The sequence below is a fragment of the Emys orbicularis genome, chromosome 4 (genome assembly GCF_028017835.1).
Source record: "Emys orbicularis isolate rEmyOrb1 chromosome 4, rEmyOrb1.hap1, whole genome shotgun sequence".
NCBI lineage: Eukaryota > Metazoa > Chordata > Testudines > Emydidae > Emys > Emys orbicularis.
In genome coordinates, this window is record NC_088686.1 from 153910466 (window position 1) to 153937443 (window position 26978).

The following is a 26978-nucleotide window of genomic DNA, read 5'->3' on the forward strand; positions in this document are numbered from 1 at the left end:
TTCACTTTGGAGAAGTTGCCAGCTATCGCAATTTGATCTTAAGTCTCACAATAGCTGGTGTTTTTATTAAAGCCCCAGGTGTTGGAGTCATCGAGGTAAATCACTGGACTGGGTTCTATCCCAAACTCTGCCATTGGCCTGCTGGGTGACCTTGGGCAAGTCACTTCCCTGCCCCGTGCCTCAGTTTCCCTATCTGTAAAATGGGGATAATTATACTTCCTTCCTTTGTAAAGTGCTTTGAGATCTACTGATGAAATGTGCTCTACAAGAGCTACATATTATTAGCTTTTTCTTTTTTTATAAATATATTTCTAGCCCTCATGGCTATGGTGAAAAGTTTGAGGGCATCTGAAAGCTTTAAAACTCAACAGGCAATTAGAAAGAACCCAAAATTCATTATTATGTTTAAAACACCTCATGATTAATCTCGGGTTTTTTGAACACTAGGGAGTTGGTAATACAGTGAATTTCCAAAGTGAAGTGAATTTCTAATCCATCAAGCTGAGCCTGGTTCTGATTTTGATTGATCTGAAAAATGTGCCCTGCGTTAAAGAACGCAGCTGCCTTAACAAAACCCCTTTCCCTGATCTCCCTAAGCAAGGCTGATTCTCATGGCTTTCAGAGAGAGCTAATAGCTGTACTTCAGAAAACTCAGATGTCTGTTCACAAGAAGCACTCACTCCAATTAGCCACCACACACCCCACCCAATGGCACAGGAAACCCACATTAAAGGAGTAACGGAAGACCAGCTAGGTTATCATATTGTTCATAAAAGCCAGCAGAAGATGGAGAAAGACTGGTATGAACTCAGATTGTTCTGGGGAAAGGAGCCATGAGAGGAGGTTTAAATTTTTAACAGTGAGGCTAATTAGTCACTGGAACAATTTAGAAGGGCCGTGGTGAATTCTCCATCACTGGCAATTTTCAAATCAGGACTGGATGTTTTTTCTAAAAGATCTGCTCTAGGGATGATTTTGGGGAAGTTCTCTGGCCTGTATCACAAATGGTCCCTTCTGGTCTTGGAATTGAAGGCAGCTCGGGTTGGCAGGAGGGTGAGATGGAAGGTTCTAGAAATGGGAGGAAATGTTCAGAGTTATAATCAGCCCCAGTCATTTTGATTGGATCGTGTTCCTGGGATGAGGGCGCTGCCCCCTTTTTGGATGTTGTTTGGGGTCGAGCAGCTGGAGATGTGGGCTGGAAGGAGCAAGCTTCAGCATTGTGGTTACTCCCCTATCTCCACCCTCACCTAGGGACCCTGGGATCCACCCTGAGACCATTGGGCCTTCGTTGTCCTGACCCTGAAAAGTGCCCTGACCAGGCCAGAGAGAAGGAACATGACATTGCCACCTCCACTGGCTCTGGCTAAATCAGTGGGTCTCAAACTTTTTTACTGGTGACCCCTTTCATATAGCAAGCCTCTGAGTGTGACTCCCCTAATAAATTAAACACACTTTTTAATATATTTAACACCATTATAAATGCTGGAGACAAGCGGGGTTTGGGGTGGAGGTTGACAGCTCGCGACCCCTCATGTAATGACCTCGCAACCCCCTGAGGGGTCCCGACCCCCAGTTTGAGAACCCCTGGGCTAAATCCATACCAACACTTGAGATGTGAGGGTGTGTCACCTTGTACCCTCTCTTCACTTCCCTTTCTGCCTTCTGTGTAGTAAGAATCTGGATGAATCATCAAGAAAAACTTCACTCCACAAAGCTGTGAGCCTGACTAGATAAGCAGCTGAAAGCAACGCCTTAAACAGCCTGGTAACAGTATGTCTCCTATCAAATAGCTCAGAGCATAATGCTGGGCTTGTCTTTTTCCCAGCAGTGAGGCTACAAGTGTGAGTCAGCACCAGAGACAGAAACTGCATTTTCTACCTTTTGACCTTTCTCTCAGAACAAGTTGGTCTTGTTTTGTATGAAAGGGAACAGGATTAGGCTCCAGCAGCGGCAACAATCACTCCAGATTATTGAAACTAACACTTTTCTCCCCAAAAGGACAGTTAATACCATCAAATGCTGTGAAGTAGGGGTTTCCCCAAGAGAAAACCCTTCTGTAAGAGAAAGGGGGTAAGGAATATTATTACAATGAAAGCCTTACTCACTGCTTTACATTTCAAATGCTTTAGCTTCATTCTTATGTGTGTTTAATAAAGAGCTTACCTTTTGGGAGGGTTTTTGGCAGAGGCAGTTGCCCTGGCAGCCACCAGCAATGACTTGACAGGAAACTGCAGACCACACCCAAGGTTTAACATTAAAACAGTAAATAGAGGGTTTACAACACAGACAACAACAACCCTGCTGGACTTAAAAGGTTTTCCAGTCTAAAATCCTCTTAATGCCGATGCAATTTACAGCGGCAGAATACTTTTGCTGGTATAGCTTATGCCAGTTCCCCAAGTGAAATAAGCTATAACAGTTAAAGTTTATGCCACTATAGCTGCATCCACAGTAGTGAATTTTCTAGCATAGAAATGTCGCAAAAAATCACCTTCAATCCGCATTATTATACTAGCAATAATTTCTAGTGTAGGATCCTAATTCACTTAGGGGACAGCTACAGTGAAGTCAGAGGAGTGACCGCAGCTAGGGGGACATAAGTACTGTACATAAGAAAGGCCAATATCTCAAACTGTGACGCTCTTCTGACAACAAAAATTGCTACACAACCCCAGCGGGGGAGGGGGGATCTAAGCCTGAGCTCGCCTGCCCTGGAAGGCGGGGCCAAAGCCCGAGCCCTGCCACCTCAGGTGGGGAGGCCAAACCCAAAGCCCAAGGGCTTTGGCCCCAGCAGGGGGCCTGTAGCCTGAACCCTGCGACCCAGGGCTGAAGTCCTAGGGCTTCGCCTTTGGCCCTGAGCAATGAGGCTCTTGGGCTTTGGCCTCAGGCGGTGGGGCTCAGGCTTCGGATTCAGTCCCAGGCCCCAGCAAGTCTAACGCCAGCCCTAGTGACCCCAATAAAATGGGGCTGTGACCCACTTTGGGTTCCCCGTTCACAGTTTGAGAACCACTGGGCTAGCAGAAGCCAAATACCTCAGGTACATCATGGGGAGGGGCATAGTGAAACCCCAGCTGAACAAGTTATAGGTAATACAAAGTTGGCCTCAACTGCTCAGGAAGAAACTGGTCAGAATATTTCTGGGGATAGTGGGATATTATAGCATTTAATTCCCCACTTCACCACCCTTTGACAGATCTGATAAAGACCAGAGGCCCAGGCATGGTAAAATGGACCGGTGCAGCAGAATAAGGTTTTGCACATCTGACAGCCCTCTGCAGTAAACCCAGTGCTAGTAGCTCCAAACGTTGAGAAGGAGTTCAGACTATAAATGGATATCTCTGAAGTAGGGTGGGGAGCCATACTTCCTCAGCTGGGAGGAGAGGAAGAACACCCCGTTTTGTACCTCAGTAGAAAACACCTACCCAGAGAACAAAGGTACACCGTAGTAGAGAAGTAGTGCTTTGTGGTAAAATGGGCCATGGAAACCCCCTAATATTATCTGCTCAGACAGAGGTTTACCCCTGTTATGGCCCATGCTCACCTTAAGTGGATGCACCAGAACAAAGAAAAAAAATGCAAGAGTAGCAAGATAGTTCCTGTTGCTACAACCCTTCCACTGCAAAGTGCTGCACAGGACAGGAATCTGGCCCAGCAATGCTGAGAGGATAAGCTGTTTCTCAGGGCTTGTCTACACTACACATAGCCCAACTGCATAGTACTGTGGGAGAAGGAGGTGCAGATAGGTAACAAATTCAGAGCTGGCAGCTAGAGCTGGTGAAGGGAGGTCTGTCAGTTCTAGAATGGTGAAGGCCCTTTTCCCTATGAACTGAAAAGAGATTACCTCAGGCTAATCAGAGACACCTGAGTCCAATTAAGGGGCCCTGGTGACAGTTAAGCTCCCCCACCCCCTTCCAATAAGAGGGAGAGGGATGAGAGGTGACTGCAGCAAGGTTTGGGGAAGTAGAGAGAAAAAGTGTCTGCAAAGGAGGGACAGGGGAGGGGTTGGTGACTAGAAGCCAGTGTACTAAGGCATTGTCTCCACTTTACTGTGCTGAAACTTTCTTGCTCAGGGGTGTGAAAAAAATTCATAGGCCTACCCTGAGGCTTTGCCTTGTAAACATCATAAATATACCAAAGTTAAGAATTAGAAACTTCTGGGGTAGGACTGATTTACTCCAGTTACCTCCCTGCTGCCAGAAGGAGAAATGCTGAGGCTGACATGGGGAAAGAGTTGCTTTACCACTGTACCTTGATTTAGTTTAGGGATTGCAACTGCTTTGGAGGACAGGGTCATAATTCAAAATGATCTGGACAAATTGGAGAAATGGTCTGAGTTAAACAGGATGAAGTTTAACAAAGACAAATGCAAAGTGCTCCACTTGGGAAGGAAAAATCAGTTTCACACATACAGAATGGGAAGAGACTGTCAAGGAAGGAGTATGGCAGAAAGGGATCTAGGGGTTATAATGGACCACAAGCTAAATATGAGTCAACAGTGTGATGCTGTTGCAAAAAAAGCAAACATGATTCTGGGATGTATTAACAGGTGTGTTGTGAGCAAGACACGAGAAGTCATTCTTCCGCTCTACTCTGCGCTGGTTAGGCCTCACCTGGAGTATTGTGTCAAGTTCTGGGCACCGCATTTCAAGAAAGATGTGGAGAAATTGGAGAGGGTCCAGAGAAGAGCAACAAGAATGATTAAAGGTCTTGAGAACATGACCTATGAAGGAAGGCTGAAAGAATTGGGTTTGTTTAGTTTGGAAAAGAGAAGACTGAGAGGGGACATGATAGCAGTTTTCAGGTATCTAAAAGGGTGTCATAAGGAGGAGGGAGAAAACTTGTTCACCTTAGGCCTTGGCTACACTCGGGACGTCTCAGCGCTGCCACGGCAGCGCTGCCATGACAGCGCTGTGAAGCGCGAGTGTAGTTGCGCCGCCAGCGCAGCGAGAGCTCTCTTGCAGCGCTGCAAGTACTCCACCTCTCCAAGGGGAGTAGCTTGCAGTGCTGCGAGTGAGCGTGCAGCGCTGCAGGCGCTGATTACACTGGCGCTTTACAGCGCTGCACTCGCTGCGCTCGGGGGGGGGGGGCGTTTTCACACCCCTGAGCGCAGCAAGTTGCAGTGCTGTACAGTGCCAGTATTGCCAAGGCCATAGCCTCTAAGGATAGAACAAGAAGCAATGGGCTTAAACTGCAGCAAGGGAGGTTTAGGTTGGACATTAGGAAAAAGTTCCTAACTGTCAGGGTGGTTAAACACTGGAATAAATTGCCTAGGGAGGTTGTGGAATCTCCATCTCTGGAGATATTTAAGAGTAGGTTGGATAAATGTCTATCAGGGATGGTCTAGACAGTATTTGGTCCTGCCATGAGGGCAGGGGACTGGACTCGATGACCTCTCGAGGTCCCTTCCAGTCCTAGAATCTATGAATCTATAGTAGGTCTGATATGAAACTGGTAGGACAGTGACACAAAGCTCAGTAACACCTCCTGGTAAGAAAGGCTGGAGTAGAGCTGGGTGAATATTTCATGTTTGGTTTGCTGGCCATGCCCAACACACAAATTCAGGTCAACTTGAAATAAAAAAAACAACACCATTTTCAGTAAACCAAAAAGTAAAATAAATAATTCCTTTTGCATTGAATGAAACTTTGTTTGACCTAAAACAAAATGTTTCATTTCAGCTTTGAGTTTTTAAAAACATTATCTTTTTAAAAAAAAAAAAAAAATGTAATTAAGTTGTATAACAAAAAGCTGCTTCATATAAAAAAAGTTGAAACATTTCATTTTGAACATATTGAAACAAATCACTTTCTTTTTTCTTTACCAACTGAAACAAGTCAACGCACATTTGCAAAATTTTCAATGGGCCTGAATCTGCCTTTTTTCAGTGGAAAAATCTTTCGGTGCAAACAGTTTGCCCAAATGTAGTCAGGAAGTGAGATGCAATTCCACCCTGCTTTGCTAAGGCTGGAAAGTAACAGATCTAAAGGACACTTTTTTTGAATGGTTGGTGACACTGACAACCCCTGTTTCTTAGGATTTCCAGATTTATTGGTTACACTGTAACCTCCCTGACTTCAGCAGCTGGAGCTACAGTTTCATCTTGAAGGCAGAAGTAACTGAAAACCTGCATATTGGCCTGTTGCAGACTACAAATGTTACTGAATTACTTTCACTTTCAAAATAATAGTTATTTCCATAAGACTTACAAGAAACAGAAAGAGAACAAAGAAATCACATGTTTTGGGAAGGCAATTCAAATACACCATATATAGACAGACATGAAACAGATGCATTTCCTGTGAAGATAATATGCACACCCAGGCACCTTTACGACCAGGGAATCTGATACAAGGTAGGGTAAATGAGTGTTAAGATTTTTTAAACTGCTGAATCCTGCATGACTTAGTTGGTTTGCGATGGGACTTATGCCTGAGTACAGACGGTAGGATTTCCCTGTGCTTCTGAAATTCATAACAAACCCTTAAATTAAGGACAAATAGACGGATCCTTCTTCTGCATGAGCCGTATTATGCTGAAATTAGAATTACATTTCCTGCTCTTGGTTTAAATTGCATTGTTGACTAAAATGGAGGAATGATTATTTATAGAAAGTTCTTTTCTAAATTCTGATTCACAGGAATTATGGCACATTGTGGTATAACTTCCAATATATGCCTTTAACATAGATGTGCCTCCTTATTTCCATCCTTTTAAAACTGGGATAATGACATTAACTTCTCCAGAGTCCCCTAGATTTATAATACTGGTGTCACTGAGATCACAATTTGCCCCGACCCCATGGCAGTCAGTGGCTGAGTCCAGACTGACTCCAGGGGAGCTGGGACCAGAATCTGGCCCCAATCCACCTGCAGTCAGTGGATGACTCAGGATTTATCCTGAGGTTCCTGAGAGCAGAATCAGGTATAATAGCTGTATTAATATCACATTGCTATGATGTGTTATGTGCAATTTTGGTCGAACCTGCCCCCCCTTCACCTTGTGCCATCATTAACACCAGTGCAAAATGAGGGTAGAGCAGTGGACTGGGGCTCAGGAGTTTGATTTAAGGCTATTTACCTGGTATATTTTGATATGTGAGACTGACTATTTGTGTTTTAATGGTGATAAAGCTTTAACTTTTTGAATAATAACATCTGCATCATTAAATAATTATTGCCTGACCCCTCATCATTTCTCACAAATGTGAAAATTTAAATAGATACAAATCTTTAAAAATTGCTTAAAACACATCATTTTGTACATACATTTTCAGTGAAAACTTAAATAAATAAAAATAGAAAAATGCTTAAAAATAAACATTAGTATTATCCACCAGAATTATATACAAAAAATTCTGCCAGACCTAATGATAAACATATACAGATACATTATATGTCAGCAACACCTGTTCTGTGTCACAGATAGACTCGCTAGGAATACTAATCAGAACTGCCAGTGGGCCAACCAAGGATGGGGCCTCATGGTACTAGGTGCTGCACAGACACAGATAGCAGGTGGCATATGAAATGACATGATTTCCTTCAGCTGACTATAAGTTTACTCCTCCTACTCAGTGATCCAATCAGTGTTAGGTATAAAACCACATAGAAAAGAGGGCAAACAAGTAAAGGTTTAAAAAAAAAAAGCAAGGCAGGAGACCAAAAAGATAAAGGAACAGGAGGGGAGAATAACATCTCTGTTCCTATCTGCTAGGGGTTAATAACATTGGCAAATTAAATGCAATGTTGAGCTTGAAAATTGTGCATATGTGTTTGCCAGACCAGGGCCTATGTCCATTGTGCATAATCATTAAGAGTATTAACTGCATGAAAAAGAAAGTAAAATATTACCAGCTGATGGTCCCACCTTACAGCCCATCTTCCATTGTCCTTTTCATGAGGAGAACAGTTTTGTGTTTAGTGGAAATTATTATTTGCTTGTCTACTGCAAGGGATTTATCAATGTCACCCAATTCCATTTGTCTTAATGCTGCTGATTATATTTGACAAATATCATTTTTGCTAAAGCTGTTGTGCTGGTAGAAGGATGAAAGAAAAGGGAGAGTGAGAATGCATTTTTGGTTTTACTTCTTCATTTTGTGTCCTTAATCATGCAAGCTGAGCTGAATTTGTTAGGTTTGTTTTCACATATGATACTTTTGACACAGCTCTGTCACTTCCAGGGATCTTCACATGAACAGCTTCTTCCTGGATAGCTTATGCCTTGAAATTCAAATCTTAAAATGAAAAGCTGGGATCAATTGTTGAAGAGAATTAAGGCCAATGAAATCAGAGATTCACAATTAATTACAATGTTAAAAAAAAAAAAAACTACCGATATCATTTTACTTCTCTTACCTGAAAAGTAATGGGGAGGCACAACTGGTTTTTAGGTTTGTCACTGATACAATGTTGGCTGCTCTCATTGTTTTGTGATATTTGGTGCTTTTTTAAAATCCTCAGCTCCTGGAATCAGGTAGTTATGTGAGACTCTCAGCTTTCGTTTAAAAACAAAGCCAGATTCTATTACTGATCGCTGGGGGGGAAAGCTACAAAACATGATCCTCAAAAGGCTCAAAAACCAGGAGGCAAAGGAAAAAAGACCCTGATATATTTGGCTTTAAAAATCATGAGGCTTTTAAAAAATATCTCATGATCTTTTGGGGACTGTCTCATGAATCCCTGCTGATACAGCTCTTTGGTTGGCTTTCTAGGATAAGCCATAAAAATGAAATGCGCAGAATGCGACGGCAAATGTCTGGAAGGAGGGACACACTGTCCGGAATGTCAGCAGGCTCTGAAGGGCCCAGATGGGTCGCAGAGTCAGACAGAAGGTAACATAAAGTATTATATGTATTATTGGTGGGTTGAAGATTCACTGTCAGGGACTCATTTGATTTATAGAATGGGGAGTTCTTCCTCCAGAGAACCCGGGAAAGTCAAAATAAGCATTGAATAAAAAGAACCCCAGCATTGTTATTTTGTAAAATCTCATGATTTTCTCTCTTTTTAAATTTTTTTTCACTCCTTTTCAGTTAAAAAAAAGTGTGAAAACTCCCCCCCCACACACAAAAAAACTTTCTCATGCTTTTTAGTTATTTTCCAAGCTGGAAAAAGTAAAAAAATAAAAAATGTGGATTCCTTCTCCACACACTGCCTCTCACTCGTAAAACTTTCCTCTTCCTGTGCAAGTAAAAGGGAGGGGAAACACCAGAAGATCCCCAAATCAAAATTTTTCAGTTTCCAAAATCTCAAATAAAATACCATTTTGATGCTGAAATTAAATAAACTGTCAATTTACAATGAAAAAAAATATTTTGACATTTTCTGCAGGAAAATTGAAAATTTTCGTTTTCTTGTGAAAAATTTAATTTTTGACTAAACATTTCCACCTAAATTTTTTTGATCCATTCTAATCTTAAGTCTTTTTAAAATAGATTCACAGGGTTTGATTTTCCAGTGTAGAGCGAAACCCAAAGATCTTCACCTACACAGTGCAGGCTCGTACCATTTAAGCTGAAGGAGCAACTCTGTTAGCTGGAAACAATAGTAGGCTTTTATCCTCTGTCAGCTAGATTTTCAAAGACATGGATGTTAGGTGCCTAACTGCAATTTGCACCTATGAAAATCTCCCCTTAAGTGGTTAAGGCACTAAAAGGGACATGACACACATAGCTGCCTGGTTTATACTTCTGAGCTATGCCAACCTAATCTCTGGTGTAGCTGCAGCTAGGATGATGGAAGAATGTTTCTACTGAGCTACTCAGGGAGGTGGTTTATGTACAGACATGGAAAAACCCCTTCTGTCTCTGCAGGCTGCCTGTATACTACGGGGTTATGCCAGCATAGCAGCTATCCTGCTGTAGCCCCTGTCATGTAGACAAACCCTTAAACCAGCCTGTGTTTTATACTTGTGCAATGGCCACCTTCTGGGGCGATACTCTGGGGATTGAACCAGGGACCTCCAGCGCTAACAGCGCGAGCTGCTACAGTTTGAGCTAAAGAGACAGCTCTCTCATTGCAACTGGGGGCTGTAGCAACTCACATTCCTGTGGACCTATAGCCACTCAGCAGTGGGTTTTACTTATGCCTTGTGTTATCATTCACACTTTTGTGCAGAGTGGGTGTGAAATGCTACCATCAGTGAAAGCAACTGAACAATGCTGATCTCCCTTACTTTGCAAGGTGTGGACAGTTAGCCCTGCAGATTGGTTATGTATAGCATACAATAGGGGAAGTTGTTTTATAGCAGGATGGCTGTCACTTGCTAATGGAATGCATGCCACAGTGGGGTGAGTTTTCTTTAGCTGTCCAATTTTAATATTAACATAGTCATTGTTTTTTTTTAGAGCAGTTTGATTTGACAGAATTATCAAGTTAAGACTCTGATGCAAAGCTGAGGCCCCAAGTGTGTTGTGATCGTATTTCTTTCTTTTGGACATACTGTGTTGTCGATGCTTTACCAATAGCTATTCATGTCATATTTTCCCAAACCTCATTAAAATATTTAGAAAATGTTAAAAGAAACCACTGCAAAAAGATTCCTACATGTTTGAGCAACTTCCTTAACATCTATTGGCTTTTCCACTCCACTTAATTATTAATAATAATAATTATTACTCTCAATACTACTACTACTACACACATTCAGGCCTTGGCTACACTCACGGATTCACAGCGCTGCCGCGGCAGCACTGTGAAGCGCGAGTGTAGTTGCGCCGCCAGCGCTGCGAGAGCTCTCTCGCAGCGCTGCAAGTACTCCACCTCTCCGAGAGGAGTAGCTTGCAGCGCTGCGAGGGAGCGTGCAGCGCTGCAGGCGCTGATTACACTGGCGCTTTACAGCGCTGCACTCGCTGCGCTCAGGGGGGGTGTTTTTTCACACCCCTGAGTGCAGCAAGTGCAGCGCTGTGAATTGCCAGTGTAGCCAAGGCCTAAGTGATATAGGGGCCCCATTGTGCCGGCGCTACACAGACACACAGTGACTGAGATCACGGCCCCATCTTGCTGGGTGCTGCACAGACGCATGTCCACTGAGATCGGGGCCCTGTCATGCTGGGGTGCTGCACAGACACACAGTGATTGAGATTTGGGTCCCGTTGTGCTGGGTGTTGCACAGATATATACAAAGACACTGGCCATACTGTGAAGAGTTATGTGACAAACTGGGACTGTTCTTAATGTGGTCTTTAAATGCTGAGTGGGGAGTGTTGGCCGGGGAAGGTTGCAGGGGAGTTTGGCTGGGATGGTCTGCATTGGGGGATGGGAGACTGGCCTTGAGGGAGGATACCGGAGCACCTAACATGAGAACCCAGGAAGGGGGTTGGAGGCCAGGTGACACCTCTGCCCGGGAAACTGGACAAAGGCTGGGGGAGGAGCCGGGGAGAGGCTGAGGGAGACCCTGGAGGGAGTTAGAGTTTTGGAGCTGGCTGGTGAAATGGAGGGGAGCCCAGACGGGGCTCTGACCCCCCCCCCCAACGGGGCTGTGGTGTCCCTGGGGCCCCTAAATGGACCAAACTAAGGGGGTCCTGTTGTCTGTACCTGCAAGACCTGTCTTGAACCGTGTTCCTGTCGTCTAAATAAACCTTCTGCTTTACTGGCTGGCTGAGAGTCATGGTGAATCGCAGGAAGCCGGGGGTGCAGGGCCTTGTCTCCCCCCACACTCCGTGACAAGTTAACATACTGAAAAATGTATATTTCCCCCTATTACTCAGCAGTGGGGTAAAATGGGGGAAAGACTTTCCCTGTGATGGAGACTCTTAGACGGTCATTTAAATGAACAGTGGGAATTTGCCGACACACTCAGTGAACAGATGCCATTTTTGACTTTTTTCATACCAGGAACTAAACCTTTAGAACTAGATACAAATGAACCAAACCCTCTAAGTTCAGGATGGTCAGAAGATGCCCCTGCTGAACAGGATCCAGGACCTGGACTCCAGCCACCAGCTGATTCTGCTGAAGCAGCCAATGAGGTGGGGCTTTCATTCCCTTAGGATCACTGGGAACTGAGCTTAGTTTTATGGCTGCTCAGGAATTTTCTAATGATTTTTTTTTTTGGTATGAAAATACTGATTTATTGAAACTGAAATTCCTTGCGGAAACATTTCAGTTTCAATGGACTTACACCAAAACACAGGCCTGGTTTCCTACCAGCTGACCTGGCGGGGTGTTAGGGGGCCTGGCATTCAGTCAATGGAGACCCTGAGTGTGGTAGCCCTGGAAGCTGCTCTCAGGTCTTCTAGGCTTGTCACTCCGCAGCGGGGGACTTTCGGGGCAGTTCGTGACTGTGGGGGATTCCTGGGGCTGGGTGCCCCTCAAAGCATCATGAGCAGCCCAAGGAGTCCGTTGGAGGTGGGCAGATGCTCCATATTTTGTTTTGAAAAAGTCAAACTGAAACATTTTGATTTTCCTGAAACAAATTAATTTCTTTTCTGTGGGAAATTTTGAAATTCCTAGGCTATGTCTTCACTCGAAACCATTTCAATTTTCTAACCCTCTCTACTATTTAGACACTTCATAAAGGCCTGATCCAAAGTCCCAGTGAAATCGTGGGGAGTCTTTCCACTGACTTCCATGACCTTTGTATCAGGCCCTAAATGGTCTAATTTTCAGAGCATTGGGCACCCAGCAGCTCCCAGTAAACGGGATCTACTGTCTTATGCTGTTGGAAATCTTTCCAAACTTTTCTTTTTGTTGAAAAATTTGGATTTTTGACTAAACCAGAAAAGTATCCATTTTCCTCAAAATCTTTTGAATTTGGGCAGTTTTGACCAAAAATTATTTAGTTTTTAATAGTTATTGACCAAATTTTTATTTTTGGGGGGGAAATTTTGGGCCAAAATTATTACAAATTTTGGCCAAAATTATTTTGGTTTTTGAGGTGTTGGGCTGAGAATGTTTTGGGGCTTAGCAGGTTTTTGACAAATAGCTGCTTTTTTCTGTGAAAACTCCTCCCATTTTCCAGCTCAGTACATCTGAAAATCAGTCCACTTATTTAATTGCCTAACTGTAGATGTAGGAGCCTAACATTAGCTTCCTCTTTTTGAAAATGTTAGCCATAATAACCCAGCAGCTATTAACCAGTTAATCTGTTTCTGCCTTCGGTTAGCAGAGGAGTTGTTCATGCAGCCTCTGCTACGTTTAAAGAATCACCCCATTCATGCTTTGATTACCTTTCTTTTCCAAGGAACGCAAGGTCGGAGCTACAGACCAAGCCACTGGAGAAGCGGAGACAGAGGAGCAGAAAGAGGGGAAAACACCGGATAGTAGAGGTAACCATTTCATTTCCTGGTGTGATTTTTTTTTTTTTTAGAGTTGGGTGAACATTTTAGACAGAATAGTTTCCATGCAGTTTTGTCCAAAATGAAACATCTCATTTAGAAAATGTCACAATGTTTTGTTTTAATAATGTTGTTTTGATTCACTTTGTTTTGACTTTTATATTAAATATTAAATTTAGTATCACATGTATGATATTTAATAATATATATATGATATTAAATGTTTAATAGAATGTAAAAGTCAAAATAAAATGAATCAAAATGACACCATTGAAATAATACATCAGGCAGATGGGGTGGGGCTGGCGGCCTAGCCTCCCTGAATGGAGGTTTCAGCCGCTGCCCGTGACTCTAAGTTTTGCTCATCAGAAAATCAGCAGGGGGGTTTTCCTGGGAAAAATTTAGAGGAAAATAATATATATTTTTAAAATTTTTTTGCTGAAAACTTAAAAATAAACAAAAAAAAATCAGTTTTCAGCAGCCAAAACATGAAAAGTTTTCAGTTTGGCAACACAAAATGTATTAATAGACACAGTCTGCAAAAATGTTTAAGATAAAGACAAAATTTTCCCTTGAAAAAGCATTTTGATTAATAATTTCTGACCAGCTCTAACTGTGAAATTAATTTTTTTAAGTAGATATTTTTCAATTTTTACCAAAATTAGCTAAAGAAAGGGGCCAGGGATGGGTTTGAACTAAATGGGAGGCTGACAACTGAATGGGAAAACTGTGGGGCGGGGGTGGGGGGTGGGGTTAGGGCTGTCAAGCAATAAAAAAGATTAATTATGATTAATCATGTGATAAAAAAGTTATTCACGATTAATCATGTGATTATTCACACTATTAAACAACCATTTATTTAAATATTTGTGGATGTTTTCTACATTTTCAGAAATATTGATTTAAATTACAACACAGAATACAAAGTGGACAGTGCTCACTTTATTTTTATTACAAATATTTGCATTGTGAAAATGATTTTAAAAATAATATTTTTCAGTTCACCTCAAACAAGTATTGTAATGCAATCTCTTTGTCATGAAAGTGCAACTTACAAATGTAGAATTATGTACAAAAATAACTGCATTCAAAAATTAAACAATGTAAAACTTTAGAGCCCACAAGTCCATTCAGTTGTACTTCTTGTACAGCCAATCGCTCAGACTAATGAGTTTGTTTACATTTACAGGAGATAATGCTGCCTGCTTCTTGTTTACAATGTCACCTGAAAGCAAGAACAGGTGTTCGCATGGTACTATTGTAGCCAGCGTCACAAGATATTTACATGCCAGATGCATCCAAAATCAGAGCACTGTACATCCTGTACAGTGAGCACTGTACACTTTGTGTTCTGTGTTGTAATTGAAATCAATATATTTGAAAATGTAGAAAAACACCCCAAAATATGGAATACATTTCAATTGGTATTCTATTGTTTAACAGTGCGATTGAAACTGTGATGATTATTTTTTAATTAATCACGTGAGTTAACTGTGATTAATCGACAGCCCTATTTATTATTCTTACTCTTGTTAGTGTTGTTTTTATTAACATTTGGTTTAACCAGGATCTGGAAGTTTAGAACCAGAAATAAATGAAGGAAATGAAGAAAATGAAGGAAAACCTGAGAGTCCAGGACTTTTGAAAGATGTCCTGTCTGGGCAGGAATCAGGACCTGGATCCCAGCTTCAGGCAAAAACAGAGGTAGGAGTTATTTCCAGGTTTATGTTTTAAGTCAGCTTAAACAGCTGTTTGGCGGCAGCTGGGTGGGAAGCGCTAGGAGGTAAGCAGAGGAGCGGGGATGCAACGCGCTCAGTGGAGGGGGAGGAGGGGAAGGAGGTGGGGCAGGGGGTGAGGGGAGCTTGGCTGCCGGTGGGTGCAGAGCACCCACTAATTTTCCCCCGTAGGTGCTCCAGCCCCAGAGCACCCACGGAGTTGGTGCCTATGGGTCACCCCATCTCAGAAAGGATAGAGCAGAATTAGAGACTTGAGAATTGGGTGGGGGTTGACACCTATCCGGTTTTCACTTGGACAGTCTGGGTTTCGGCTTGTGTGTCCAGGTGCCATTTGATAAGCCCTGATATCAATTTTTTTTATCGGGGGGGATGGGGTGGAAGAGGCAGAGCAGGGATGGGGCTTTGGGGAGAAGAGGCAGAGAAGGGGGTGGGACTTGGGGGAAGAGATAGAGGAGGAGGAAGTTCCTTGAGGGAAGAGGTGGAGCAGGGGGTGGGGCCTGGGGAAGAGGTGGAGCAGGGTGGAGCCTCAAGGGAAGAAGTGGATTAGGGGCCAGGCCTTGGGGGAAGAGATGGAGCAGGGGGCAGGGCCTCAAGGGTCCGGTTACCAGCCATTAGACATGTGGCAACCCTAGATGAGAAGGATCAGGGCCTTGAGACTTATGTGCGAAGAAAGACTGGAAAGATCAGGATTATTATTATTTATCTGTGACAGTGCCTACAGTGTGCTGGGAGCTGTACGAACAGAGAACAAAAGATGATCATTGCCTCACAGCACTTACAGTCTAAGTAGGTTTAGCTTGGAGGGATGGGGAAGGGAGGTTAGGGTATTAGCTTAGCCCTGAGGATGTAATGGTTCAATTCCTTGCTCCCCCACTGACTTCTTGGGTGAGCTTGGTCATGTCAGTGCCTCAGTTTCTCATGTGTACAAGAAGAGTTGTAGCCATTTCCTACCTTCTAAGGGTATTGTGAGGATAAATACAGTAAAGGTTGTGAGGTGCTCATGTATTATGGTAACAGGGGCCATCTAAATACCAGAGATAGAATAAGAGGGGGCGTGATGGAGGACTTTAAAATAATGAATGGCAGAGAGGAGTTCAGTCAGGTGCTTCCATTTATGCTGTTTCATGATTCAAGAGCAAAGGACAGATTCAGTTAAATTGAAAGACCGCGAGTAGCTATTTCTTTTTTGGAGAGTTAGCCTGTGGAACTCACTGACACAAAGGTATCTTTGAGGCCAAGAACTTAGTGGGATTCCCAAAAAAGGGAATGGACATTTATATGGATACATTTATGCACAGTTCAAGTAAAGCTGGTACAGCCCTTGTGTGCGAGAGACAGCGCGCTCTCTGGGCTGCTCCTGGCCTGACACAGGGATGCATTGCCCCTTATTTGGGGCTGACAGTAACGTTTCCTCAAGTTTTCTTCAAGCTCAAGATCTCAGAGAGCTCCCTGGGGGCCCAGGCAGCTGTTTTGCCTTTGGATTTCTGTCTAGGCCTGAATTTCACCCCAGCTGAATTCCTGTTACAGGACATAGAATCACAGAAACTTAGGGCTGGAAGGGACCTCAAGGGATAATCTAGTCGGGGCACCTGATCTGAGGCAGGACACATTTGGCCCTTCTCAGGGCTGTACTGAGCTCTCTCAGGGCTGTCCGGCCTTTATTTCCTAGCCTTTAATTTTCCTTTTCAAAGGGACACGAGGACACCAGCTCAGACAGCAACCGCGCTGAGTCAGGGAGAGGTGATGACCAGCAGCTGCAGGATAATAACTCCTGGGTGATAATACCCGACAGCGCAGGTAACCAGCTTCAAACAATTTGCTTAGGAACATCTTTATTTAGAATTTATTGTTCCAGAAAAGAATAACTGATCCTTTCCCACCAGTCCTGCTCTCCTGTAATGTCTGTCTTGACACAAACCAATTCATTGTGCAGACCCGAGGGGCATGTCTTCTAGCCTTTTATGTCCATATTGGGAGCAAAATTAACACCCAGGGCTCTTAAAACAACATCTGACTCTTATCATCTGTTTATCTTGACAAAGGCGGTGCGAAGGGCACTATTAGCAGCACCCTGGTCACTGATGTCACTGCAGCCTGAAGAAGGCTGCAAGCTCAGCTGTGATCAATTAAACACTGTTGGTGGGGATGCAGAGATAGTTTCTTGATACCTTAAATGATGGCTTCTTGGGCCTGGTCTACACTACACCTTTAATTCGGATTTAGTGGCTTTAATTCGAATTAACTCTGGAACCGTCCACACAACGAAGCCATTTAATTCGAATTAAAGGGCCCTTTAATTCGATTTCTGTACTCCACCCCGACGAGCGGAGTAGCGCCAAAATCGAATTTGTCAATTCGAATTAGCGTTAGTGTGGCCGCAATTCGATGTTATTGGCCTCCAGGAGCTATCCCACAGTGCACCATTGTGACCGCTCTGGCCAGCAATCTGAACTCGCATGCACTGGCCAGGTGGACAGGAAAAGCCCCGGGAACATTTGAATTTCATTTCCTGTTTGCACAGCGTGGAGAGCACAGGTGACCACAGAGAGCTCATCAGCACAGGTAACCATGCAGGCTGATAATCGAAAAAGAGCACCAGCATGGACCGTACAGGAGGTACTGGATTTGATCTCTATATGGGGAGAGGATTCAGTGCTAGCTGAACTGCGTTCGAAAAGACGAAATGCCAAAACTTATGAAAAAATTTCCAAGGGCATGATGGAGAGAGGCCACAATAGGGACACAGATCAGTGCCGCGTGAAAGTCAAGGAGCTCAGACAAGCCTATCAAAAAGCAAAGGAGGCAAACGGTCGCTCCGGGTCAGAGCCGCGGACATGCCGCTTCTACGCTGAGCTAAATGCATTTCTAGGGGGGGCCGCCACCACTACCCCACCTCTGACTGTGGATTCCGAGCTGGGGATAATCTCATCAGGGACACCTGATGATTCCGCGGAAGGGGAAGAGGAGGAGGAGGAGGACGAGCTGGCAGAGAGCACCCAGCTCTCCGTTCTCCCCAACAGCCAGGAACTGTTTCTCACCCTGACTGAAGTACCCTCCCAAGCCTCCCAAGCCAGCACCCAAGACCATGACCCCATGGAAGGGACCTCAGGTGAGTTTACCTTTTAAAATATAAAACATGGTTTAAAAGCAAGCATTTTTAATGATTAATTTGCCCTGAGCACTTGGGATGCATTCGCAGCCAGTACAGCTACTGGAAAAGTCTGTTAACATGTCTGGGGATGGAGCGGAAATCCTCCAGGGACATCTCCATGAAGCTCTCCTGGAGGTACTCCAAAAGCCTTGCCACAAGGTTTCTGGGCAGTGCAGCCTTATTCCGTCCTCCATGGTAGGACACTTGACCACGCCATGCTAGTAGCAAGTAATCTGGTATCATTGCCTGACAGAGCCTGGCAGCATATGGTCCCGGTGTTTGCTGGCATTCAAGCAACATCCGTTCTTTATCTTGCTGTGTAATCCTCAGGAGAGTGATATCGCTTAGGGTAACCTGGTTGAAATAAGGGAATTTAATTAAGGGGACTGAGGTGGCCGTTCCTACTGGGCTGTTTGCCTGTGGCTGAAAAGAAATCCTTCCCTGCATTTAGCCAAGTGCAAGGGGGGGGGGGAGGATTGGCCCAGAGCTTTTCGCGTTTTGCTAGCAGGGATCTTCCCTGATACCAGCCAGGCGGTGGGGGGAGGGATAAAGCACTCATCCCAGAGAATTCATGGCGGGTGGGGGGGGGGGGTGTTAGTTTGGTTCCTGCAGGGATCTTCCCTGATACCAGCCACGCGGTGGGGGGAGGGATAAAGCACTCATCCCAGAGAATTCATGGCGGGTGTGGGGGGGGGGGTGTTAGTTTGGTTCCTGCATGGATCTTCCCTGATACCAGCCACGCGGTGGGGGGAGGGATAAAGCACTCATCCCAGAGAATTCATGGCGGGTGGGGGGGGGGGGGTGTTAGTTTGGTTCCTGCAGGGATCTTCCCTGATACCAGCCACGCGGTGGGGGGAGGGATAAAGCACTCATCCCAGAGAATTCATGGCGGGTGGGGGGGGGGTGTTAGTTTGGTTCCTGCAGGGATCTTCCCTGATACCAGCCACGCGGTGGGGGGAGGGATAAAGCACTCATCCCAGAGAATTGGATGGGGGGGGGGGTGTTAACCTTCAGCAGCAGAAAACAAGCTAACAGGAAAACTGCAGCACAACGGGCTTTGCTTGGTATGTGGGAAAGCAGGGCGCAGAAGCCTAAAGACAGTGGCTTACCATGGCAGCATGCAAGGTGAATTCTGTTGCCCCGACCTGCGTCTGTGATCTCTAGCAGCAAAGCCACAGGCACTCAATATTAAGAGGCAAAATGCGACCTTGCACAGAAATCACATGTGCTATGTAATGTGAATAGTATACACCGTGAAAGAGTATAAGCATTGTTCTGAAAAATGTATCTTTTAAAAAAATTCTCTCCTTTTTTCACTCCCTCCAGCAGGTGCAAATGTTTCAAGCCTCCCTCCTCCTTCCCGAAGGCTATCCCAGATAAGGCGTCGTAAAAAAAAAACGAGAGAAGAGATGTTTTCCGAAATCATGCAATCCACCAGGAATGAAAGAGCTCATCTGAATGAGTGGAAGGAGACGGTTTGCAAGTATAGGAAAGAAGCCAGTGACCGTGAGGACAGAAGGGACCAACGTGAGGAGAGGAGAGACGCTCGAGATGAGAGGTGGCGGCAGGAAGATCAGAGGAGTCGGGAAGCAACGCTGGGGCTGCTGCGTGAGCAAACAGACATGCTCCGGCGTCTGGTGGAGCTTCAGGAACGGCTGCTGGAGAACAGAGTGCCGCTACAGCCCCTGTATAACCCCCCTACCTCCTCACCATGTCCCATAGCCTCCACACCCAGACGTGTAAGAACACGGGGGGGGAGGCTCCGTACACCCTCCCATTCCACCCCAGTGGACAGCCCAAGCAAAAGGCTGCCATTTTTTTAACCTTTTTTTACTGGGCTTTTCCTTCCCGCAGATCCTCCTCCCAAACCCCACTCAGGTTCTGTGCCGCTACAGCCCCTGTATAACCCCCCTACCTCCTCACCATTTGCCATAGCCTCCACACCCAGATGTGTAAGAACACGGGGGGGGAGGCTCCGTACACCCTCCCATTCCACCCCAGTGGACAGCCCAAGCAAAAGGCTGCCATTTTCTTAACCTTTTTTTACTGGGCTTTTCCTTCCCGCTGATCCTCCTCCCAAACCCCACTCAGGTTCTCTCCCTCTTTTTATAATCAATTCATAAAGAATAAATGATTTTTAAACAATGGTGACTTTATTTCCTTTGAAAGCAAGCTGGGGGAAGGGGGAGGGTGGGTTCCTTACAGAGAATGAGTCAATAAATGGGGCGGGTTTTCAGGAAGGATAAACAAACATAAATTTCACACTGTAGCCTGGCCAGTCATGAAACTGGTTTTCAAAGCTTCCCTAATGCGCAGCGCTTCATCGTGTGCTCTTCTAATCGCCCTGGTGTCTGGCTGCGAGTAATCAGCAGCCAGGCGATTTGCCTCAGCCTCCCACCCTGCCATAAAGGTCTCCCCCTTGCTCTCACAGAGATTGTGAAGCACACAGCAAGCAGTAATAACAATGGGGATATTGGTTTGGCTGAGGTCTGAGCGAGTCAATAAGGATCGCCAGCGACCTTTTAAACGGCCAAATGCACATTCTACCACCATTCTGCACTTGCTCAGCCTGTAGTTGAACAACTCCTGACTCCTGTCCAGGCTGCCTGTGTATGGCTTCATGAGCCATGGCATTAAGGGGTAGGCTGGGTCCCCAAGAATAACAATTGGCATTTCAACATCCCCCACGGTTATTTTCTGGTCCGGAAAGTAAGTCCCTTGCTGCAGCCGTTTAAACAGATTGGTGTTCCTGAAGACGCGAGCGTCATGAACCCTTCCCGGCCAGCCCACATGGATGTTGGTGAAACGTCCCTTGTGATCCACAAGTGCTTGCAGCACCATTGAGAAGTACCCCTTGCGGTTTATGTACTGGGTACCCTGGTGCTCCGGTGCCAAGATAGGAATATGGGTTCCATCTATTGCCCCACCACAGTTAGGGAATCCCATTGCAGCAAAGCCATCCACTATGACCTGCACATTTCCCAGAGTCACTACCTTTCGTAGCAGCACCTCCGTGATTGCTTTGGCTACTTGCATCACAGCAGCCCCCACAGTAGATTTGCCCACTCCAAATTGATTCCCGACTGACCGGTAGCTGTCTGGCGTTGCAAGCTTCCACAGGGCTATCGCCACTCGCTTCTCAACTGTGAGGGCTGCTCTCATCTTGGTATTCTGGCGCTTCAGGGCAGGGGAAAGCAAGTCACAAAGTTCCATGAAAGTGCCCTTACGCATGCGAAAGTTTCTCAGCCACTGGGAATCGTCCCACACCTGCAACACTATGCGGTCCCACCAGTCTGTGCTTGTTTCCCGGGCCCAGAATCGGCGTTCAAAGCCTATAACCTGGCCCATTAACATCATAATCTCCAAAGCACCGGGGCCCGCGGTCTCAGAGAATTCTGTGTCCGTGTCCATGTCCTCATCACGCTGGTCGCTGCGCTGCAATCGCCGCCTTCTCCTCCTCCTCGCCTCTTTTTTCTGGTCCTGTGTAAGCATAAACTCCACGAGAAAGCGCGAGGTGTTTATAATGTTCAAGACTGCGTTCTGGAGCACAACGGGATCCATGCTTGATGCAGAATGGAGTCTGCAGAGTTCACTCAGGAAAAAAGGCGCGAAATGGTTGTCTGCCGTTGCTTTCAGTGAGGGAGGGGGAGGCTGTACCCAGAACTACCTGCGACAATGTTTTTTGCCCCATCATGCACTGGGGTCTCAACCCAGAATTCCAAGGGGGGTGGAGACTGCGGGAACTATGGGATAGCTATGTAAAAGCTACCCACAATGCAACGCTCTGGAAATCGATGCTACTATGGTAGCTTGGACGCACACCACCGAATTAATGGTGCCTAGTGTGGCCGAATACATTCGAATTTACAAAATCGGTTTCCTAAATTCGAATTATATAAATTCGAATTAATCCTGTAGTGTAGACATACCCTTGGAGCAGCTGGTCCTGGAGCCCACAAGGGGAGAGGCAATTCTTGATTTAGTCCTAAGTGGAGCACAGAAGGTGAATATAGCTAGTCCACTTGGTAATAGTGCCTATAATATAATTAAATTTAACATCCCTGTGGCAGGGAAAACACCACAGGAGCCCCCAAGGTAGCATTTAATGTCAGAAAGGGGAACTACGGAAAAATGAGGAAGTTAGTTAAACAGAATTTAAAAGGGCACCAAAAGTGAAATCTCTGCAAGCTGCATGGAAACTTTTTAAAGACACTATAATAGAGGCTCAACTTAAATGTATACCCCAAATTAAAAACCATAGTAAGAAAACCAAAAAAGTGCCACCATGGCTAAACAACAAAGTAAAAGAAGCAGTGAGAGGCAAAAAGGCATCCTTTAAAAAGTGGAAGTTAAATCCTTGTGAGGAAGATGGAAAGGAGCATAAATTCTGGCAAGTAAAGTGTAAAAATATAATTAAGAAGGCCAAAAAAAGAATTTGAAGAACAGCTAGCCAAAGAATCAAAAAGATTAATAAGATTGGGACTTTTCAGCTTGGAAAAGATATAACTAGGGGGATCTCATATGGGTCCTTAAAATCATGACTGGTGGGAGAAAGTAAATAAGGAAGTGTTATTTACTCCTTCTCATAACACAAGAACTAGGGGGTTACCAAATGAAATTAATAGATAGCAGGTTTAAAACAAACAAAAGGCAGTATTTCTTCATACAATGCAGTCAACCTGTGGAACTCTTTACCAGAGGATGTTGTGAAGACCAAGACTATAACAGGGTTCAAAAATTAATGGAGCAGAGGTCCATCAATGGCTATTAGCCAGGATGGGCAAGGATGGTGTCCCTAGCTTCTGTTTGCCAGAAGCTGGGAATGGGCGACAGGGGATGGATCACTTGATGATTACCTGTTCTGTTCATTCCCTCTGAAGCATCTGGCATTGGCCACTGTCGGAAAACAGGATACTAGGTGGACCTTTGGTCTGACCCAGTACGGCCGTTCTTATTATGAGCACCTGGGTGATAATTACTGGGCCAATGATGTAATTGGGAGGATACAAGTGGAAGGAACAGGAGGCAAAGAGGAAGCTGAGAAGAAAAGCTCAGAGGCTGAGCCTGGGCTGAGGAAAGAAGCTTTGTGGAAGTCTCCTCTTGCTGTAAGCCCCCAGTACACCATTCTACTTTGCAAGGAAAGAATAAATACGCACTTCGGTGCAAGGGTAACAATTTGGACCTAGCCCCTTTCATTTTCTGCTTAAGCTCCTCCTGTGATCAGCTCGGTAATGCTGCCCTCCCCTGACTTTCAGATGGTGAAGATGGAGACGCTGCTGGAGCAGAAATGAATACACAGGGAGCAGAGCAAACAGCAGAACTCTCATGCCAAGGTAAAACCCCAAATAATGGCCCAGATTCTACTGTCTTGTTCTGGACACTTTGTGCCACTCAGGTGGGGCCCAGTGGTGGAGTCTTGCCCACGCTGGCCAGCTGAGAGTTCCCCTCTCTGGGAAAGGTCTCAGCTGGGGTAAGGTCGCAGAGCTGCCAGTTGGACCCCGCCCGCACCCTGGCACAGGAAGTGGAGAATGAGCATAGCTCAGGCAGACTCTGTCCTTGCACTGCTGTCTAGTGTTTAAGATGTACGGCTGATGCTGTGAGTGTCATCAAATTACCCGCTGAGTCTTCGGGGCTTCACCTCTCACCACTCTGTATGCAGAGCTCATGCCATTGCCACCCACCATCCCCAGGAGGGACAGACAAGTTTTCCCACTGTACACTTTGAAAGCCATTCTAGAGAGGCGGAGCTCACTCCAGCACTACGAACCCTGGCATGCATAGACGCTGACTTCCCCTCTAGCCAGCGGGTGCTCGACCCCCGCTCTGCCCCAGGCCCCGCCCCTCCACCCCTTGCCCCCAACCCCCACCACACCTATTCCCACCCCTGCTCCGCCCCCCGCACTGCCCCATTCCAACCCTTCCCCCAAGTCCCCTGCAAAATAACTGTACATTATTTTGCATGTACAGGTGAGATTATATTTTCCAATGTGCATTACTTTGCATATATCAACATTGAATTTCATCTGCCATTTTGTTGCCCAGTCAACCAGTTTTGTGAGATCCCTTTGTAACTCTTCACAGTCTGCTTTGGACTTAACTGTCTTGAGTAGCTTTGTATCATCTGTAAATTTTGCCACCTTACTGCTTACCCCTTTTCCCAGATCATTTATGAATATGTTGAACAGCACTGGTCCAAGTACTGACCCTTAGGGGACACCACTATTTACCTCTCTCCATTCTGAAAAATTACCATTTATTCCTACTGTTCATTTCCCATCTTTTAACCAGTTACCGATCTATGAGAGGACCTTCCCTCTTATCCCATGGCTGGTTACTTTGCTTAAAAACCTTTGGTGAGGAACCTTGTCAAAGGCTTTCTGAAAGTCTAAGCACACTGTATCCACTGGATCATCCTTTTCCACTGTTTGTTGACCCTCCTCAAAGAATTCTAGTAGATTGGTGGGGCATGATTTCCCTTTACAAAAGCCATGTTGACTTGTTCCCAGCAAATCGTGTTCATCTGTGTCTGATTATTCTGTTCTTTACTATAATTTCAACCAGTTTGCCCGATACTGAAGTCAGGCTTACTGGCCTGTACTTGCCTAGATCATCTGTGGAGCCTTTAAAAAAAAATTGGCATCACATTAGGTAACCTCCAGTCATCTGGTACAGAAGCCGATTTAAGTGATAGGTTACAAATCACAGTTAGTAGTTCTGTGACTTCCTATCTGAGTTCCTTCAGAACTCTTGGGTGAATACCATCTGGTCCTGATGACTAATTGCTATGTAACTTATCAATTTGTTCCAAAACCTCCTCTATTGACACCTCAACGTGGAACAGTTCCTCAGATATGTCACCTAAAAGGAATGACTCAGGTGTGGGAATCTTCCTCACCTCTTCTGCAGTGAAGACCATTGCAAAGAATGCTTTTAGCTTTTCCACAATGGCCTTGTCTTCAGCTTCAAAGGAAGTTGAGAGCCTGTTTCCTTATTATCATTATTAATCATGTTTGTTAGGACATTGTCTCGGGGCAACCAAAAGTGGGGCCCCATTGTGCTAGGTGTTGCCCAGACACAGGGTGGTAGATCTCCTTCTCCCGAAGAGTTGATCATCTCAACAAACCAGACAGAGCTAGGGTGGGGAAAGGGGTAGATCACACCAGCAGAGTGAGCCAGTGGGATGGTGGCAAAACAATTTTCTATTTTCCAGAGGGTTTAGTTACGTGGGGACCAGCTACATGGACAGAAAAGAGAAGTGAGAGGGGACACAGAAGGGAAGGGAGACAGAGGGGGACAGGGCCAGGGAGAAGAGGGTAAGAGGGGCAGGTGTGGAATGAAACTGAGGTGAAGAGACTGTGGGGAGGGGGAGGGTTGGAGGAAGCAGCCAATTGGAGAAAGTCCTGTCAAAACTATAGAAAACCAACTGTTTCCTCATTTCCTGTGTCCTGCAGGACAGCTCCGGAAAGGAGGGGCACGAGGCATGTGTGAAGGAACCTGCCAGGCTGGGATGGGTAAAAACTGGTGATCTTCACTTGTTGTTTGTTTTGCACCCAGAATGGAGAACTTCAGAACTGAACCAAGACGAAGCACATCCGCTAAGTTCAGGATGGGAATCGAGACCTGGATCCCAGCCGCAGTCCCATGCTGCTGGAGTAACAGATGAGGTGGGAGTTTTATTTAACCTCATCAACATCAGTTGAACATAGTTACTCCAGCAATTACTAGGCAAGCTGGCTTGGCTGGTGACACAGGGTGGTGCCCCAGGGCAAGATCCCAATTCACATCTGGCCAGCGAACTTTTTTAGTTTGGTCTAAAGAGGGTCTAAATTCACAGGGACTGTTATGATCATCTAAGTTCGGTCTCCTGCATAACCCAGGCCAGAGAACCTCACCCCACCTTGTGCCAGGGATGAATATGGCACCACTCTCTGTTACCCTCAAGTGACCACTAAATGGATGGGTTATTTGCAAACACTGGCCCAGACTGTCTCCTAGGGATGCTGCACTGGCATCCCCTTACGCTGGGAGCGCCCTGTGGGCCAGCGGGCTGGGAGGTGAGAGTTGTAAAGTTGCTCCAGCAGCTCTTAAAATACCCAAGATTGTTCCTACACAGAGAATCCAGAGCAGACCCTTGAACTGAGCCTTTTAATTTTGTTTTTTTAATGGGAAATGGATCTAGATTTACTGTTAATCTGCATTGAGATTTATGGCTATATATGATTATTTCGTTCAGTTAGGGCTGGTCAAAATATTTCCATCCAAACTGGTTTTTAATGGAAACTTGGATTTTCAACTAAATGAAGTTGAGCATCCACACTGCACTGTAAGCCTGCATTTACAATTGCTGGGTCTGGGTCTCACAGCCGTGCTAACACTTCCATACTGCACTACACAGACCTTCTGGGTCTCACAGCCGTGCTAACACTTCCATACTGCACTACACAGACCTTCTGACTTGGGTCTGCGGCTTGACCTGCATCCACACTGTAAAATGACAGGGCTTGGATCTGAGTCACGGTGGGATTCGGGCTCTGACCCATCCCCTAGCAGGATCTGGAGTGCTGGCTGACCTGAGTCAGAATGATTTTGTGTGAACGGAAGGGTGCGTAGAGTTAAACCTGAGTCAAAGCCTCGTCTTAGTGTGCAGTGTAGACATACCGGAGCTGGGCAGCCAAACATTGTGGTGCCCAAATATTAGTGGCCACTTCTGAAAATTTAGGCCTATTTGAACAAAGCGTATATATCTCCGACTGTAGGTTTTAATAGTTGTAGAAGCACCAAGTACTTCTGTCCAAAGACACTGTACAACATA

General features: G+C 45.3%; 1 protein-coding gene across 1 annotated transcript in view; it reads left to right on the forward strand.

Annotated features, from left to right (window-relative positions):
- The first annotated feature begins 6262 nt into the window (after window positions 1-6262).
- LOC135877942 (E3 ubiquitin-protein ligase rnf213-alpha-like) overlaps window positions 6263-26978 on the forward strand; it is a 156507-nt gene continuing 135791 nt past the window's right edge. The window contains exons 1-8 of the mRNA XM_065403464.1: window positions 6263-6352; window positions 8714-8833; window positions 11838-11971; window positions 13186-13270; window positions 14847-14983; window positions 16707-16812; window positions 23422-23499; window positions 25721-25830. Of these exons, the coding sequence (XP_065259536.1) occupies window positions 8728-8833; window positions 11838-11971; window positions 13186-13270; window positions 14847-14983; window positions 16707-16812; window positions 23422-23499; window positions 25721-25830 (756 nt within the window). The 5' untranslated portion in view covers window positions 6263-6352; window positions 8714-8727. The remainder of the gene's footprint in view (window positions 6353-8713; window positions 8834-11837; window positions 11972-13185; window positions 13271-14846; window positions 14984-16706; window positions 16813-23421; window positions 23500-25720; window positions 25831-26978) is intronic.